General features: G+C 40.2%; 1 protein-coding gene across 1 annotated transcript in view; it reads left to right on the forward strand.

Moving 5' to 3' along the window:
• Positions 1 to 14,323, forward strand: part of SYTL5 (synaptotagmin like 5) — a 131,262-nt gene that overhangs the window by 93,574 nt on the left and 23,365 nt on the right. Inside the window, exons 7-10 of the mRNA XM_049704794.1 lie at positions 2,327 to 2,468; positions 8,333 to 8,462; positions 10,106 to 10,212; positions 11,767 to 11,859. Of these exons, the coding sequence (XP_049560751.1) occupies positions 2,327 to 2,468; positions 8,333 to 8,462; positions 10,106 to 10,212; positions 11,767 to 11,859 (472 nt within the window). The remainder of the gene's footprint in view (positions 1 to 2,326; positions 2,469 to 8,332; positions 8,463 to 10,105; positions 10,213 to 11,766; positions 11,860 to 14,323) is intronic.

The raw sequence follows: 14,323 nt of genomic DNA on the forward strand, positions 1-14,323 counted from the left end.
ACTTCTGCCAGAGCTTCCACATAAGTAGGACTTTGGGTCCTAGCAAGGCTAATCCGTGATGGGGACTTTTCCAAAACTACCTGGGTCTGAGAGGACCTTCAGCACAGACACAAGCAGAAATACCCACATAAATCCCCTTGGATCATAACGTCTGGGCTCCTTTCTGCAAGATTCAGTCCTAGCCTTTATTTTTTAAGGAGATTTTACCTAAAACAGGAGGGAGAGAGATTTTTGTGGTAGTATTGTTATAAGAGTAGAGAACCTATGGACACAGGGCAGGATCACTGGGTAGGTCTCTAAGACCCTTCTAAGTTGGACTTCTGAGAATAAGTAGCATCACTTGGGAAAGGTATGAATATATTTAACTGTTGTCAAATGTAGAACTGTAGCACCCGAGATAGGAGGACTCAGGTAAATCACCAAGGAACTGAGAATTTCAAATTGTATCAATGTACTTAATCACAAAATTTTATTTTCTTGTTGTTAGACTCAAAAGACACAGTCATAGCCCCCTCCTGAGCAGAGTCCACAGTACTATAATTTATTCAAAGTACTGCTTCTAGAAAGAAGCAGCAGGCTCTGTTTCTGTGTAGGATCGAAGGACTCCTACCCAGAAAACTTTCCTAGCTCTCTTAATCGAATTGTAAGAAACAAACTCTCAGGTCTCTGATCCTTTCGTTATCTTCTTCTTGATAGCATCCTTCTTCTACATTCCGTCCATGTAGAACCTGCCTGGTTGTGACAGTTTGATCTTGGTGAAATGATGAATAAGCAGTGTGAGAAACTAGCATGAGCATGAGTGTAGGCTTTGGATAAGCAGACAATTCTGTTTTTATCCTGACTTTGTCATATACTAACTCTGTCATGTATGCACACACACGCATGCATGTATGGAGTAATTGCTTAACCTCTCCAAGACTCAGTTTCTTTATCTTCAAAATAGGGATGTTAATCCCTTTTTTTTTTTTAACACGGATGTTGCAGAATGGGGAGTGTCAACCACCTAGAAAATACTCAGTAAATGCAGCTGCTATTTGCATAATTATCGAGAGCGTTGGTGGCTGCTCGTATCAATTAGGACATATTTGGTTTTGGTGGTTTCTCTGGTGCAGAGCCTTGAAAACACTTACAAGCTGTGGTTGACAGCTCCGCTGGTCATTGCTGATTCTTTCTTCTGCCAGATTTATCTTCTAGTAATGACCCGTGCGCCATCATTCTTTTTAAAAAGTCCCCTTCCTTTATTCCTATAAGTCTCTCCTCTTATGGGCTCAACTGTGAGCGCTAATCACTATTGTGCTTTAACAAGAAGATGTTTATTATTATAGGTGCACTTATAACTTATTAAAATAGTAACTGAAAGAGTGAAATTCATAAGGGCTTATATCTTCCCATTTAGCATATTTTGTACTCACTGAGAACAAAGAATAAAAGAAGAAGAAACACTTCTCTTAAACTAATTTGTCAAAACTTATTTACTTACGAAGCTCCATTTAATAAGAAAATTGTGATCACCTCCAGGCAGGAACTGTTTTTTCATTAATCATTATTGAATGGCATTGAATCAGGTTTAGCAAACATGAAAGTGAATCAAACCCATTTACAAAATGTCATTATTTTTATCCTACATTCATTAAATGTGTGCCATGAGTCAGTCACTAAAAACAACACTGAGAAAATATAATTGCCAGTCTTTGATTACATAGGTACCGAGTGCTTCCTGTGCACCAAGATATTGTGAAGCTGCTAGAGATATCATGATAAATATATCATCAACTCTGTCCCCAAGGAGGTCACAGTTGAAAGAGGCGCCAACGCCCACGTATCTGTTAAAGACCAAACAAGACATTGTGTAGGCAACTTCTACATAGTTTGGCAAAGACTGTAAATTACCAGAAATTGAGTAGAGCAGAGGTTGACAAGGCCTGTGATAGACAGGGAAGGCATGACTGGGGAGGCTGGACTTCATTTGGCCCTTGAAGGATGGGGAAGATTTGGATAAACAGAGAATGGCAAATAGGGCGTATCAGGTGGGGAGAACATGAGCAAAAGCCTTACAAGTGGAAGCATGAGCACGAGCATGGTAAGCTGAAAAAATTGTAGGGAACCTGGGCTGGCTGGGAGTGTGCTGGTGAGCAGTGGGAAGAAAAAAGGGTGGAGAGGTAAGTTCAATTACGAAGACCCTGGAGTCAGACAAATGACGTTGAACCACATGAGCCCCTGAAGGTGTTCGCGTGTTGCCATTGTTTTCTTGGAAGCTTTTCCCTGACTGTGTCTTTCGTCGCTGCTCTGCTTCCATTTTAAAGTCAGAATATTCTTTCGCACTTAGGGGAAGCACTGGTTCATCAGGTTCCAACGAGCAGGAAGCTGGTCCTGGAACTCCAAAGAGCATCCGGAGCAGTGGTGTGACCCCAGTCACTCAGAGGTCACCGGCGCCAAGCACACGCAGCGTGACCTCAGTCAGCAGCCGAGTAAGTACACGGATGTGAAGGAACACTCCCCCTTCTGGGACTAAGCCTCACCACCATGGCATGGCTGGGCTTCAGCTCTCTGTACCTGAGACCATGTTGTTTATCTTGTTTAACACAGATGCTTCTTTATCAGGACTGAACCTCCTGCATCCTTAGCTCCTGGCAGGAGGCCTCAAGTGAGAAGGAAAGGGAAAGAGCAGGTTCAAAGGTGGAATTTGTTTGATGGGGGTATCGACGGCTATGCGGTTTCAATAAAATATAAATAATGTTCAGCAGTCTCTGATTTTGATCTTCCACGTTGCTTGTCAAGATCTTGACTGTTCTAAAAATTTTCCAAACCAGTTAAAATTAGGAAACCTAGACTCTTGAAATATTTTTATCGTTTTCTTTTCTATACATCCATTAAAATAAACACATAATGGAGACTTAAATCGCATAGTGTGTGTGCGTGTGTGTGCGTGTGTGTGTGTGTGTGTGTGTGTAAGCTGTTCTTTTGAATGAATGAACATCTAGATTTTTTGATTAAGCAGGAAACTCCATATATATAGCTGACATCTATATTTAAGGAATCTTTATATACAAACTACAATTCTTTGATTCAGCCAGTATTTAATGAGGGCCTACTATATGCCAAGCCCTGGTCAAGCAAAGACTTGAAGGAAGTGGAAGAATTAGCCATGCAGGAGTCTGGGGCAAGGTTTTCATCCATGCTGGGACAGCACTGATATTCAGCAAGTACATTACAGGAAGGTTGTTCCAGTCACTTTATGGCTGACCTCCATCTTGCATAGTCAGTGCCCTTACTTCATCAGCGTGGAAAAGATCTCTAATCTCCTCCTGGAGGAGCAGCCAGTGCAAAGATCCTGAGGTGAGAGCATACCTGGTGTGTTCAAGGACAAACAAGGAGGCCAGCGTGGCTGTTGTGAGTGAACGAAGGGAGGAGTACTAGGAAATGAGTTCAGAGGGGTAGTAGGGCCAGGTAGGGTCTTGGAGACCACCGTATGCACTTCGGCATTTACTCTGGATAAGACGGGGGCAGTTGAAGGGTTTTCAGCAGACCAGTGAGATCATCTGGCTTCTGTTTATACAGGAACTGGGGGCTTTTCTGAGAAGCAGCTGTAGGGAAATAAGAGTGGAAGCCAGAAGGCCAGTTAAGAAGGAGGCCATCGCATTACTGCAGGCAAGAAACTGAGCTTTGGAACAGGGAGATAGACATGGAGGTTGTGAGCATCCAAATATAGATATTTTTAAGGAAGAGCCAAAAGGCATTCAGACAGATTGAATAATAATTAATAAGTGTCTTTAAATACTTATAGTCTAAATTTGCTGATAAGATAAAAGGCATATTTAAACTTTTATCAATATTTATACTAAGCTTAGCAAGCAGTACGTCCAGAAAAGGGCGCGCACAGTTGGTGACTGCACTCACTGCTTTGGCAACCTAACAAGGAATGGTATTCAAAATATTTAGCAACTGGTATGGCATGGGCACTGAGCCGTCAGAACAGACCCTGGCGCAAGGTTGGGCAGCATCCTGGGGGCCCTTCCATGCCGTGCAGTATCCTGGATTGCGGGGAGAACTACGGTTGTGGAGGAGGGGAGCACAGGGAAGGGGAGATGGACTGGGAGTAGCTCTGTTTACCAACTGATACAGAAGTATTTAAAAAAATTGAACAGCTGGTACAGCTGTACCCATGGGTAGCAGCAGACTATCAGTCCAGTAACTAGTAAGTTAGTCAAGTTCGTTCTCAAAACAAGGCTTACCTTCCTAAGTACCGTCATTGGCGGGATGGGGGTGGGAGGGAATCACCCTTGTCATGTGCTAGTACCCTCAAAACTAACAGCCTTTACATGAATATTTCTTTATTTTTTTATTTTATTGAAGTATGGTTGATTTACAACGTTGTGTTAATTTCTGCTGGACAGCACAGTGATTTAGTTATACATATATACTTTTTTTTATTCTTTCCCATTATACGTTTTTTTTAACATCTTTATTGGAGTATAATTGCTTTACAATGTGTGTTAGTTTCTAGTGTATAACAAAGTGAATCAGCTATACATATACATACATCCCCATATCTCCTCCCTCGTGCGTCTCCCTCCCACCCTCCCTATCCCACCCCTCTAGGTGGTCACAAAGCACCGAGCTGATATCCCTGTGCCATGTAGCTGCTTCCCACTAGCCATCTATTTTACATTTGGTAGTGTATATACGCCCGTGCCACTCTCTCACTTTATCCCAGCTTACCCTTCCCCGTCCCCGTGTCCTCAAGTCCATTCTCTACATCTGCGTCTTTATTCCTGTCCTGCCCCTACGTTCTTCAGAATCTTTTTTTTTTTTAGATTCCATATATATGTGTTAGCATACGGTATTTGTTTTTCTCTTTCAGACTTACTTCGCTCTATATGACAAACTCTAGGTCCATCCACCTCACTACAAATAACTCAATTTCGTTTCTTTTTATGGCTGAGTAATATCCCATTGTATATATGTGCCACATCTTCTTTACCCATTCATCTGTCGATGGACACTTAGGTTGCTTCCATGTCCTGGCTGTTGTAAATAGAGCTGCAGTGAACATTGTGGTACATGTCTCTTGTTGAATTACGGTTTTCTCAGGGTATATGCCCAGTAGTGGGATTGCTGGGTCATATGGTAGTTCTATTTTTAGTTTTTTAAGGAACCTCCATACTGTTCTCCATAGCGGCTGTATCAATTTACATTCCCACCAACAGTGCGAGAGGGTTCCCTTTTCTCCACACCCTCTCCAGCATTTATTGTTTCTAGATTTTTTGATGATGGCCATTCTGACTGGTGTGAAGTGATACCTCGTTGTAGTTTTGATTTGCATTTCTCTAATGATTAGTGATATTGAGCATCGTTTCATGTGTTTGTTGGCAATCTGTATATCTTCTTTGGAGAAATGTCTGTTTAGGTCTTCTGCCCATTTTTGGATTGTGTTGTTTGTTTTTTTGATACTGAGCTGCGTGAGCTGCTTGTAAATTTTGGAGATTAATCCTTTGTCAGTTGCTTCATTTGCAAATATTTTCTCCCATTCTGAGGGTTGTCTTTTGGTCTTGTTTATGGTTTCCTTTGCTGTGCAAAAGCTTTTAAGTTTCATTAGGTCCCATTTGTTTATTTTTATTTCCATTTCTCTAGGAGGTGGGTCAAAAAGCATCTTGCTGTGATTTATGTCATAGAGTGTTGTGCCTATGTTTTCCTCTAAGAGTTTGATAGTGTCTGGCCTTACATTTAGGTCTTTAATCCATTTTGAGTTTATTTTTGTGTATGGTGTTAGGAAGTGTTCTAATTTCATTCTTTTACATGTAGCTGTCCAGTTTTCCCAGCACCACTTATTGAAGAGGCTGTCTTTTCTCCATTGTATATTCTTGCCTCCTTTATCAAAAATAAGGTGACCATATGTGCATGGGTTTATCTCTGGGCTTTCTTTCCTGTTCCATTGATCTATATTTCTGTTTTTGTGCCAGTACCATACTGTCTTGATGACTGTAGCTTTGTAGTATAGTCTGAAGTCATGGAGTCTGATTCCTCCAGCTCCGTTTTTCTTTCTCAAGATTGCTTTGGCTGTCTTGAGAAAGAAAAACGGATATACCATGTTCTTGGATTGGAAGAATCAACATTGTGAAAATGACTACACTACCCAAAGCAATCTACAGATTCAGTGCAATCCCTATCAAACTACCACTGGCATTTTTCACAGAACTAGAGCAAAACATTTCACAATTTGTATGGAAACACAGAAGACCCCGAATAGCCATTATGCTTTGTTGTAGGATACTGGCTATAGTTCTCTGTGCTGTACAGTAGGACCTTGTTGTTTATCCATTCTATATGTAAGAGCTTACATCTGCTAACCCCAAACTCCTAGTCCATCCCTCCCCCAACCCCCACCCCCTTGGCAACTATAAGTCTGTTCTCTATGTCTGTAAGTCTGTTTCTGTTTCATAGGTAGGTTCATTTGTGTCATATTTTAGATTTCATATATAAGTGATATCTTAATGGTATTTATCTTTCTGACTTCACTTAGTATGATAATCTCTAGTTGTATCCATGTTGCTGCAAATACAAGAATACTTTATTAAGCAACACCTAGGTTTCCCTAACAGAAATTCCCTACAACCGTGTATACATACATATATATAGGCAGTGTCTATATTGATCTCACTTTTGCATTCCAGCTGATCTAGGTGGTCTTTTCTAAGACAAAAAGAGACACAAAGAGAAATATTTTCTGTTGAATAGACTTAATACAGCACAGTACTTTATGAAACAGGTTTGCTCTTTCATGATGAAGGGAAGACCTATGTAGAATTAGATGACGATCGAGGTCACAGCTTCTCAATTTCTCCCATTTCTCAGCATCTCTTTGTTTCAGTGTTCTTGTCTGCCTTAGTATGTGAGAAGTACATTTTTAAAATGGAAAACTCTTAGAACATGAAAGTCTCTAACCTGTCCTCTGCTGTGATGTAACTTATTAATTTTAGCCTTCACATCCTGAATCTTCAGGGTATATGTTACATGTTCATCACTGTACAGTATTAATTGGCCTGTTAGTGCTCAATATTAATGATACTTCAGGGTGCCAGTTCGAAAATTTGCTGTCAACGTAATTGCAAGTTGGTCTTGCTTCTTTGGAGAAATCCATGTGTGACCAACTTTTTGAAGAGGTGTTGAAAACGGACCTATCCTTTTGACCTCCATCACAGTCTTTTGATAAACCTTAGTGGTCTGTAGCAATTAGAAAAGTTAGGAGCCAGATTCCTCCTGCTACAGGTAGTATGTGTTGGAGGATACTCAAAGATCAAAACCAGTCTGTATTGAAGCTGCATTGATTTGCATGCTAAGGAAGTGAGAGTTCCATCTTTCCCGAATGAGTTCATTAACATCTCCTCGGTGTCTAAGGTATGGGGTAAGGTTAGGGCAACAAGAAGGGAATGCCTTTCTGTAGGACTTTTGAAGGGGGAACGAAAGAGTCTCTCTTAGGTTCGATCATTATCACACCGTGGTATCATTTTCATGGAAACTTAACCTCAGCCCAGTTCTCAGAAGCCCAAAATTAGTTTTTCAAAACTCAAGCAAATTTGGAATGATGTAGTTGTGAAGCCCCTATGGGCACAGGCAAAGTCGGGACAGAATTTTCCTTTATAATGAAAGTAAGTGTCTGAATTCTGTCACGTGCACAAGCGTGTATTAGCAAGCAGGTTCCAAAAAAAATAAAATAAATCACCTATTCCTGTAAGCTGGGGAAGTCCCCATTCTTTATCCTTTTATGAACTTTAGTAAGTGCCTTGCATGAAATTTCATTCCCATAATGACGTAAGCGACCATGTTCTGATCATCCAGCTTACTAGATGAGAAAGGTGGCATGGTCTTCTGTTAAGTGAGGGGTGCTGGAAGTAAGGGGTGGTTGAGGAGAGAACGTGTTGACCGTGAGGACAAATGTGGGACCAAACAGAGTTCTAACCCCGAGCACTACTCTGAGGCTATGAAGCTTGCCAGATTCTTATACATAGTTCGTTTAAGTTTGGAGGTACTTGTATTAATACCAACTTTCCTGCTAACCATATGTTAGAACACTCACTCATTTTGTCAATGAATAATTATTTCAAACACCTTTTGTGCTAGTTAGCAAACCTCTTAGTATATATTTTAGAGAGTAATTATTGATAGTAAGTTTTAGAGTTATATGGACTCCAGATATCAGCTTGCTCCTCCTGAAGAGTAATAGACATAGATGCGGTTATACTGGTATATATTTATATGGAAGGATTTGGAAGTCAGTTACAGTCAATCTAACGGGTTTGGGTTTTTTTTTTTTTCATTTCTACTTTGTGAGAAGGAACACGGTTTTGAAAATTCCATGGATTTGGCTGCCACTGAAAGCACCTCTGAGGATCACACGAAGAGTCATCACCGAAAAACTTCCGGCGCACCTTCCATAGCAGTGTCCACGGCCTCCCTCTCCTCAGGTGGGTATTTGCCACATGACTACTGTGTCGTAAACATGAATAAATCGGGTGGAGTTGACTCCCTTGTGTGGCATTAAATGGATGTTTCATGCCTTAGAAAATAATCATTCATGGAGGGAGGCCCACTCCATAAGAACTGCTGAAAAGCCTCTTGCATTCCATGCAAAATCCATGAATCTTGGATTTGGCAGGAGTATACGGTATACAGTCATCACTGCCAAGTGTCCGAGCTATACCAAATGTCAGTGGAGGAGTGCAGGAAATACAGCTGGGCCATTTGATACAAAAGATAAAGACAGATGCCCAGGGTTCAAGAAAATGATAGTTCCATTGATATGGGCGTCAGAAGTGCCCTGTATCTTGACAGATTAATCATTATTCCATGGTTTAAATAAAGAGTTCTTTGCAAGCAACGTTAAGGGATTATTAATAACCCTTTTCATTTGTATGACACCTTCAAAAGTATCATTTCACTTCAGTATCACAACAACCCTGTGAAGCAGAGATTATTTATGTTGCGATCTTATTACCTACGAATAAGGAACCTCTTTAGAGAAACATGTCATAATTAGGAAGTGTGTGTCCCACGTGTAGATTTGAAATCATGACAAAATCCTCAACAGAAAGAAATTGCCACTTACTTGATGATATTTACCTAAAGCCCAAGGCTGGATTCTCTGTGCTGAGTTGGAGAGCCTCTCCCAGCTAGGTAGCTCTGAAGGGTTGTCTAAATGTACATGCTTATTGTTGCATTTTGTTCAGGACTAGAAAATCGGTTCACCCGTTAAATGAAAAATTTTAAAGTAGCCAACCTCATAGAGTGCATTTCTACTACTTCTACTCAATAGCTCCTGTGTTTGGAGTACATACTCTGTGTCAGGTGCTATGCTAAGCAGTTCTGTGTCATTTATCATTTCAAACTTAATTGCTCTCTTGCTGTCTTCAGTCTTTCTCATTTATAAGCCACTATTCTATCTCAGCAGTGCTTTGACATAGAACTGTTTTATGGAAATAAACTGTGTCTTGGTAAGCTATCCACAGCATTACTGAGTTTTGCATTGTTCTTTATATTTTTAAAAGCAAGAAATTCTGCTCATGAAAGAATGTTCTGGTGCCTAAAGAAATAGAACTTCCTCTCAGTTTCCCTACAGCCACTCCCTTTTTGTGTGAAAGGAACTTGCTGTATCATTTCATTGCATTTTATGTCAGATATGGAAACACAGTAGATTCTCTAAATATTTAAATAAAGAATGGTTAATGTTTTATTTTTTTGGTAAGCTTAAGGGCCCATCCTGTGAGAGTTTTCCAAAGTGTATGAGCAAAGCAGAAACCTTAAACAGCTTAAAACATTAGTATTTTATAGTAGAGCATTTGCCCTCCTATGCTCAAAGGAGAAATGAACACATCAGTGTTGGTAAGTCAGTCCAAGGAAATTTCAAAATACTGTTAAAAAATGGAAGTATGAAAAAAAAATGGAAGTATGTTAGCATAAACAGCACGGAGTTACTGACTCTGTTGCTTTCATGACACTGTCTATGCCCTATGCCGAGAAAGAATTGGAATAACGATGAAACATTCACAATGAAAAGCGAACCCTTCTAGCAAAACAAGATGATTCACATCTTTCCTTTTCCTTCCTCCAGACCGGAGTCGATCTGAGTTAGATTTGAATGGGTCATTTACAGAAGACTTAGAGGATACTGTAAGCATAAGAAGCAAGTCTGTCCCTGGGACTTCAGACAAAGACTTGGTAAGTTGGGTGCGGGAGAGTCTAATGATCATGAAGAAAGGGCACAATCTTGTTCCAAACCTGTCCACTTTGAGGTGAGGATGAGTTGAGAGTGAAGTGAGGATATACAATAATTTCTTCCTATTAGTCTTCACAACTAACATACAAAAACAGCCAAAGAATAATTTAGAAAAGGTAACAGGTGGGTGGGGTGGTGGTGGGATGAATTGGGAGATGGGGATTGACATATATACACTAATATGTATAAAATAGATAACTATTAACCTGCTGTATAAAAAATATAAATAAGATAAAATTCAAAAAAGAAGGATTGGCGATAACAAGTGTTAGTGTGGATGTGGAGGAAAGGGAACCCTTGTGCACTGTTGGTGGGAATGTAAATTGGTGCAGCCACTATGGAAATCAGTATGGAGGTTCCTCAAAAAATTTGCAAAATTTTGAACTACCATATGCTCCAGAAATTCTACCTCTGAGTATTTATCTGAAGAAAATGAAAACACTAACTTGTAAAGATATCTGCACCCCCATGTTCATTGCAGTATTATTTACAATAGCCAAAACATGGAAACAACCTAAGTGTCCATCAGTAAATAGATGAATGAGTAAAGAAGTGGTGGTATATGTATACAGTGGAATACTATTCAGCTACAAAAAAGAAAAATCCTGCCATTCGCAACGACATGGATGAACCTCTAGGGCGTTATGCTAAGTAAAATAAGTCAGAAAGACGAATACCGTGTGACCTCACTTATATGGAGCATCAAATAAAAGAGAATGTAATTCCAACAGGATGCAAAATATTAGTTTCACATGTGGGGGTGAGAGGAGTGCCAGGGAAGAGAGGAGAAGCAAAAAAGAAAGGTGTCCATGATTTAAAAAAAAAAAAAGTATGCATGATATAATCCATTTGTGTGTGTGTGTGTGTGTGTGTGTGTGTGTATCCTATCCATACCATCAAAAATTTTTTAAGTTTGATCATTAATGTTAGTGGAGATATAAGTTTTTTATATTACTTGAAATTTATCTACATTGCTTAAACTTTTTGCTATAAAAATGTATTACTTAAATAACCAGGAAATAAACGGTGGGAGAAGAAAAGTAGAATCTGGGATTTTGGACAAGAATCTAGTATCTAAAATAGTTTATTCTATTGGAGAGATTTTCAAGATACATTTCCCCATTTTGACGGTATATATACACACACACAAATGTGCCCCAATTTTTTAAATTAAAAAATAACTTTAAGTACATTGCTCAAAGTGAATCATTTTAGTGAGCAGGGAGGTAGTTATTGAACGCCGAGGTCTGTGTGATTCCAAATTTCGTATTCTTTCCATAAGGCAAGCATCCCTAGGAAGGAGACCCCAATCCTCTGATGGTGCAGTTCAGGTACCATCAGAGTGGAAGGCAAAAGAGAAAAACGTAGGAATGGGGTGATTTCTAGATATTTGTATCTGATTTTTCAAGTATTTAAGAAAGTGGTTTTTTAAGTGAAAAGACTTTCTAGGAAAGAAATAAACCAAACCACTGATATTTTTTCCCATCCTTCCTTAGGACTACTTGGAAGAGACAGAAGAAGGCATTGATGACTTAGCGTCCTCTCGGTTTTCTGCAAACACCCACAGTCTAGCAAGCAGCCTGTCAGCCGTAAGCAATTCTCTAGCATGCACTGGAAGAGTCTTCCTCCGGTGATTTTCTGTGCATTTCCAAAGGAGAGAATAATGTTCTTCAAAAGCGCGTGATAGTGATTTAAAAGTCATTATAGTCTCCTGCTTGCTCTTTGTCCACAGAGTAGTTTTCACTCAAATTTTGTGGTGGCTTTTCCTAAGGCTTCTGATTCCTTCCCTCTCCTACTTTAAAAACCTCTCCTCACCCAGGTTTTTTTTTTTTTTTTTTGCGGTACGTGGGCCTCTCACTGCTGTGGCCTCTCCCATTGCAGAGCACAGGCTCTGGACGCACAGGCTCAGCGGCCATGGCTGTCGGGCCCAGCCGCTCTGCGGCATGTGGGATCTTCCCGGACCGGGGCACGAACCCGTGTCCCCTGCATCGGCAGGCGGACTCTCAACCACTGCGCCACCAGGGAAGCCCCTCACCCATGTTTTAAAACCTATCACTCCCTAGTTCAGGGTCTCATCAGCGGAAGCCTATGAATTATCTCAGTTCTCAGCTGTTAAATTTCCCTGCCACCATTCTCTCAACTCCCCAACTATCCTCTACTCTACCGCCAGTCACTTTCCTAAAACATGTACCCAAGTAGGTTTCTCTCCTACTCACACATCAAGTCCATAGCTTTCCACTGCCTGCGGAATAAAATCCCTTCTTACTTTGGTGTTTGAACCCTTCTTTGAGAGAGCTTTAGGAGCTCCCGTGTCCTTATACCCATCTATATGCCTACAAGTCTTGTCTTTGCTTCTCTGATTTCTGTCTGTTGCTCTAATACCCTTTTTTCTTTTGACCTTTGGGTGGCTTCCTTAAAGAATTCTCAAGCAGGCTCTGACAGGAAGTGGACCTACCTAAGTGTGCCTGACGCTGACTCAGACACTGTGAGTGTTCAAGCTTTTCCTTTTTTCCAACCACACTTCACAAAGTTCATGGTACAGGGACTCTAATTAGGTAGGCAATTTTTCCAGCATTTATCTCTTTCTGGCTTGTATACAGTTAACCAGAGGTTCTCTTTTAAAAGGTAAATAACATGATCGGAATCCAGGTATTCCAAAGAAAGAACATTTGTTAAACATTAGAATCTGAGGAACAGTGAAAAGATACATGGTCTAAAATGATTTACCACGAACAAGCCACCTTTAGAGTAAACATCTCTCTTTAACTCACAGCATTGGCTTGGTTAAGAGCGTAAAGTTTGGTTAGTAGTAAAATTTCTGTAACTTCTTCAGTTTCTCCCAAGCGTCAGCAGTTGTGGGTTCTTAAACTGTCTTTTCTATATATGGATGTCGTGCTTACAGAGGACCCTCTTTGAAGAAGTGGCAACAAAGCAATGTGGTGTAGATACAAGTCAGTGATACAAGGAGGCAGTGAGGTATGGTGGAGAGGTCCTCAGACTAATAATCTCGAAATCTTGGCTTTATGTTGTCAAGAAAAAAATTAATCAGTCGGTCTAAGAAAGAAATGGGAAATTTTATTGGAGCCCAATTGGGGATTATAACCCAGAAACAGCATCTCCAAAAGCTCCAAGAACTGTTCCACCCTTGTGAACTCAAGGCACAGTTACCTAAGTTTTTTGAGACAGAGGGCTGTCCATTAAATGATGTATTATTGACAGTTTATACAATTCAGATCTAAGTGTCATCATGCCCCCTTACAAGAGCAAGAAGGAATGTTATCTTTTACTGAGTTTCTTATTGATGCTAGGAGAATGTTGCTTTCTGTGGTTGAGCAGTTATTTCTGCCAATGGGGGAGGTCTGGTCGATGCATAATACAGATACACAATGTACAGTGTGGGGAGAGAGGAGGCCAGAGGGTAAAGAAGATTTTTTATGTTTAAATTTTTCTTATCTTGCCATAAAATACGAATTTTACGTCACAGTCTCTTGGCACTGCCAACAATTTCTGTGAGCGAGACTTTACTTATATGTAACATGAGGGGGTTGAGGCTTATTCTTGAAGTGCTTGAAGCTCAATGCATGGTCTGTGGACCAGCAGTATTGTATCACCTGGGACAGAGACTAGAAAACGCTGTCAGCTCACAGAGCCCCTAGTGTCTCAGTGATAATTTCGTAGCACTCCTAGGCCCAAAGTAATACCTGACTAGCCCATTTATTAAGTAGTTAGCTTGAAAAACAAATTTAATAAGTACTGGGGTCCTAACAACTTAGTAGCCGTTTGAAAAAATAATATACATAACTTGAAAGAAAAATAATATTTTTATTCCAGTCTTAAATAGCCCCTGATGGGATGTGCGTGCCTGATGGGCACTACGTGACTTGTCAGATCTTGGAATCTGATTGGGTAGCATCATTTTCATTTCCTGTTCCCCGTTGATTTTTGTGCAATACTTGCTTTTTGTCATAGCAACTGCCCCAAACTCAGCTTCATGTAGATAGGACTTCATTGAAAAGAATAAGGTGGAATTTAATGTTAATACTGTGAACCACT

Source organism: Orcinus orca, chromosome X (genome assembly GCF_937001465.1).
Source record: "Orcinus orca chromosome X, mOrcOrc1.1, whole genome shotgun sequence".
Taxonomy (NCBI): domain Eukaryota; kingdom Metazoa; phylum Chordata; class Mammalia; order Artiodactyla; family Delphinidae; genus Orcinus; species Orcinus orca.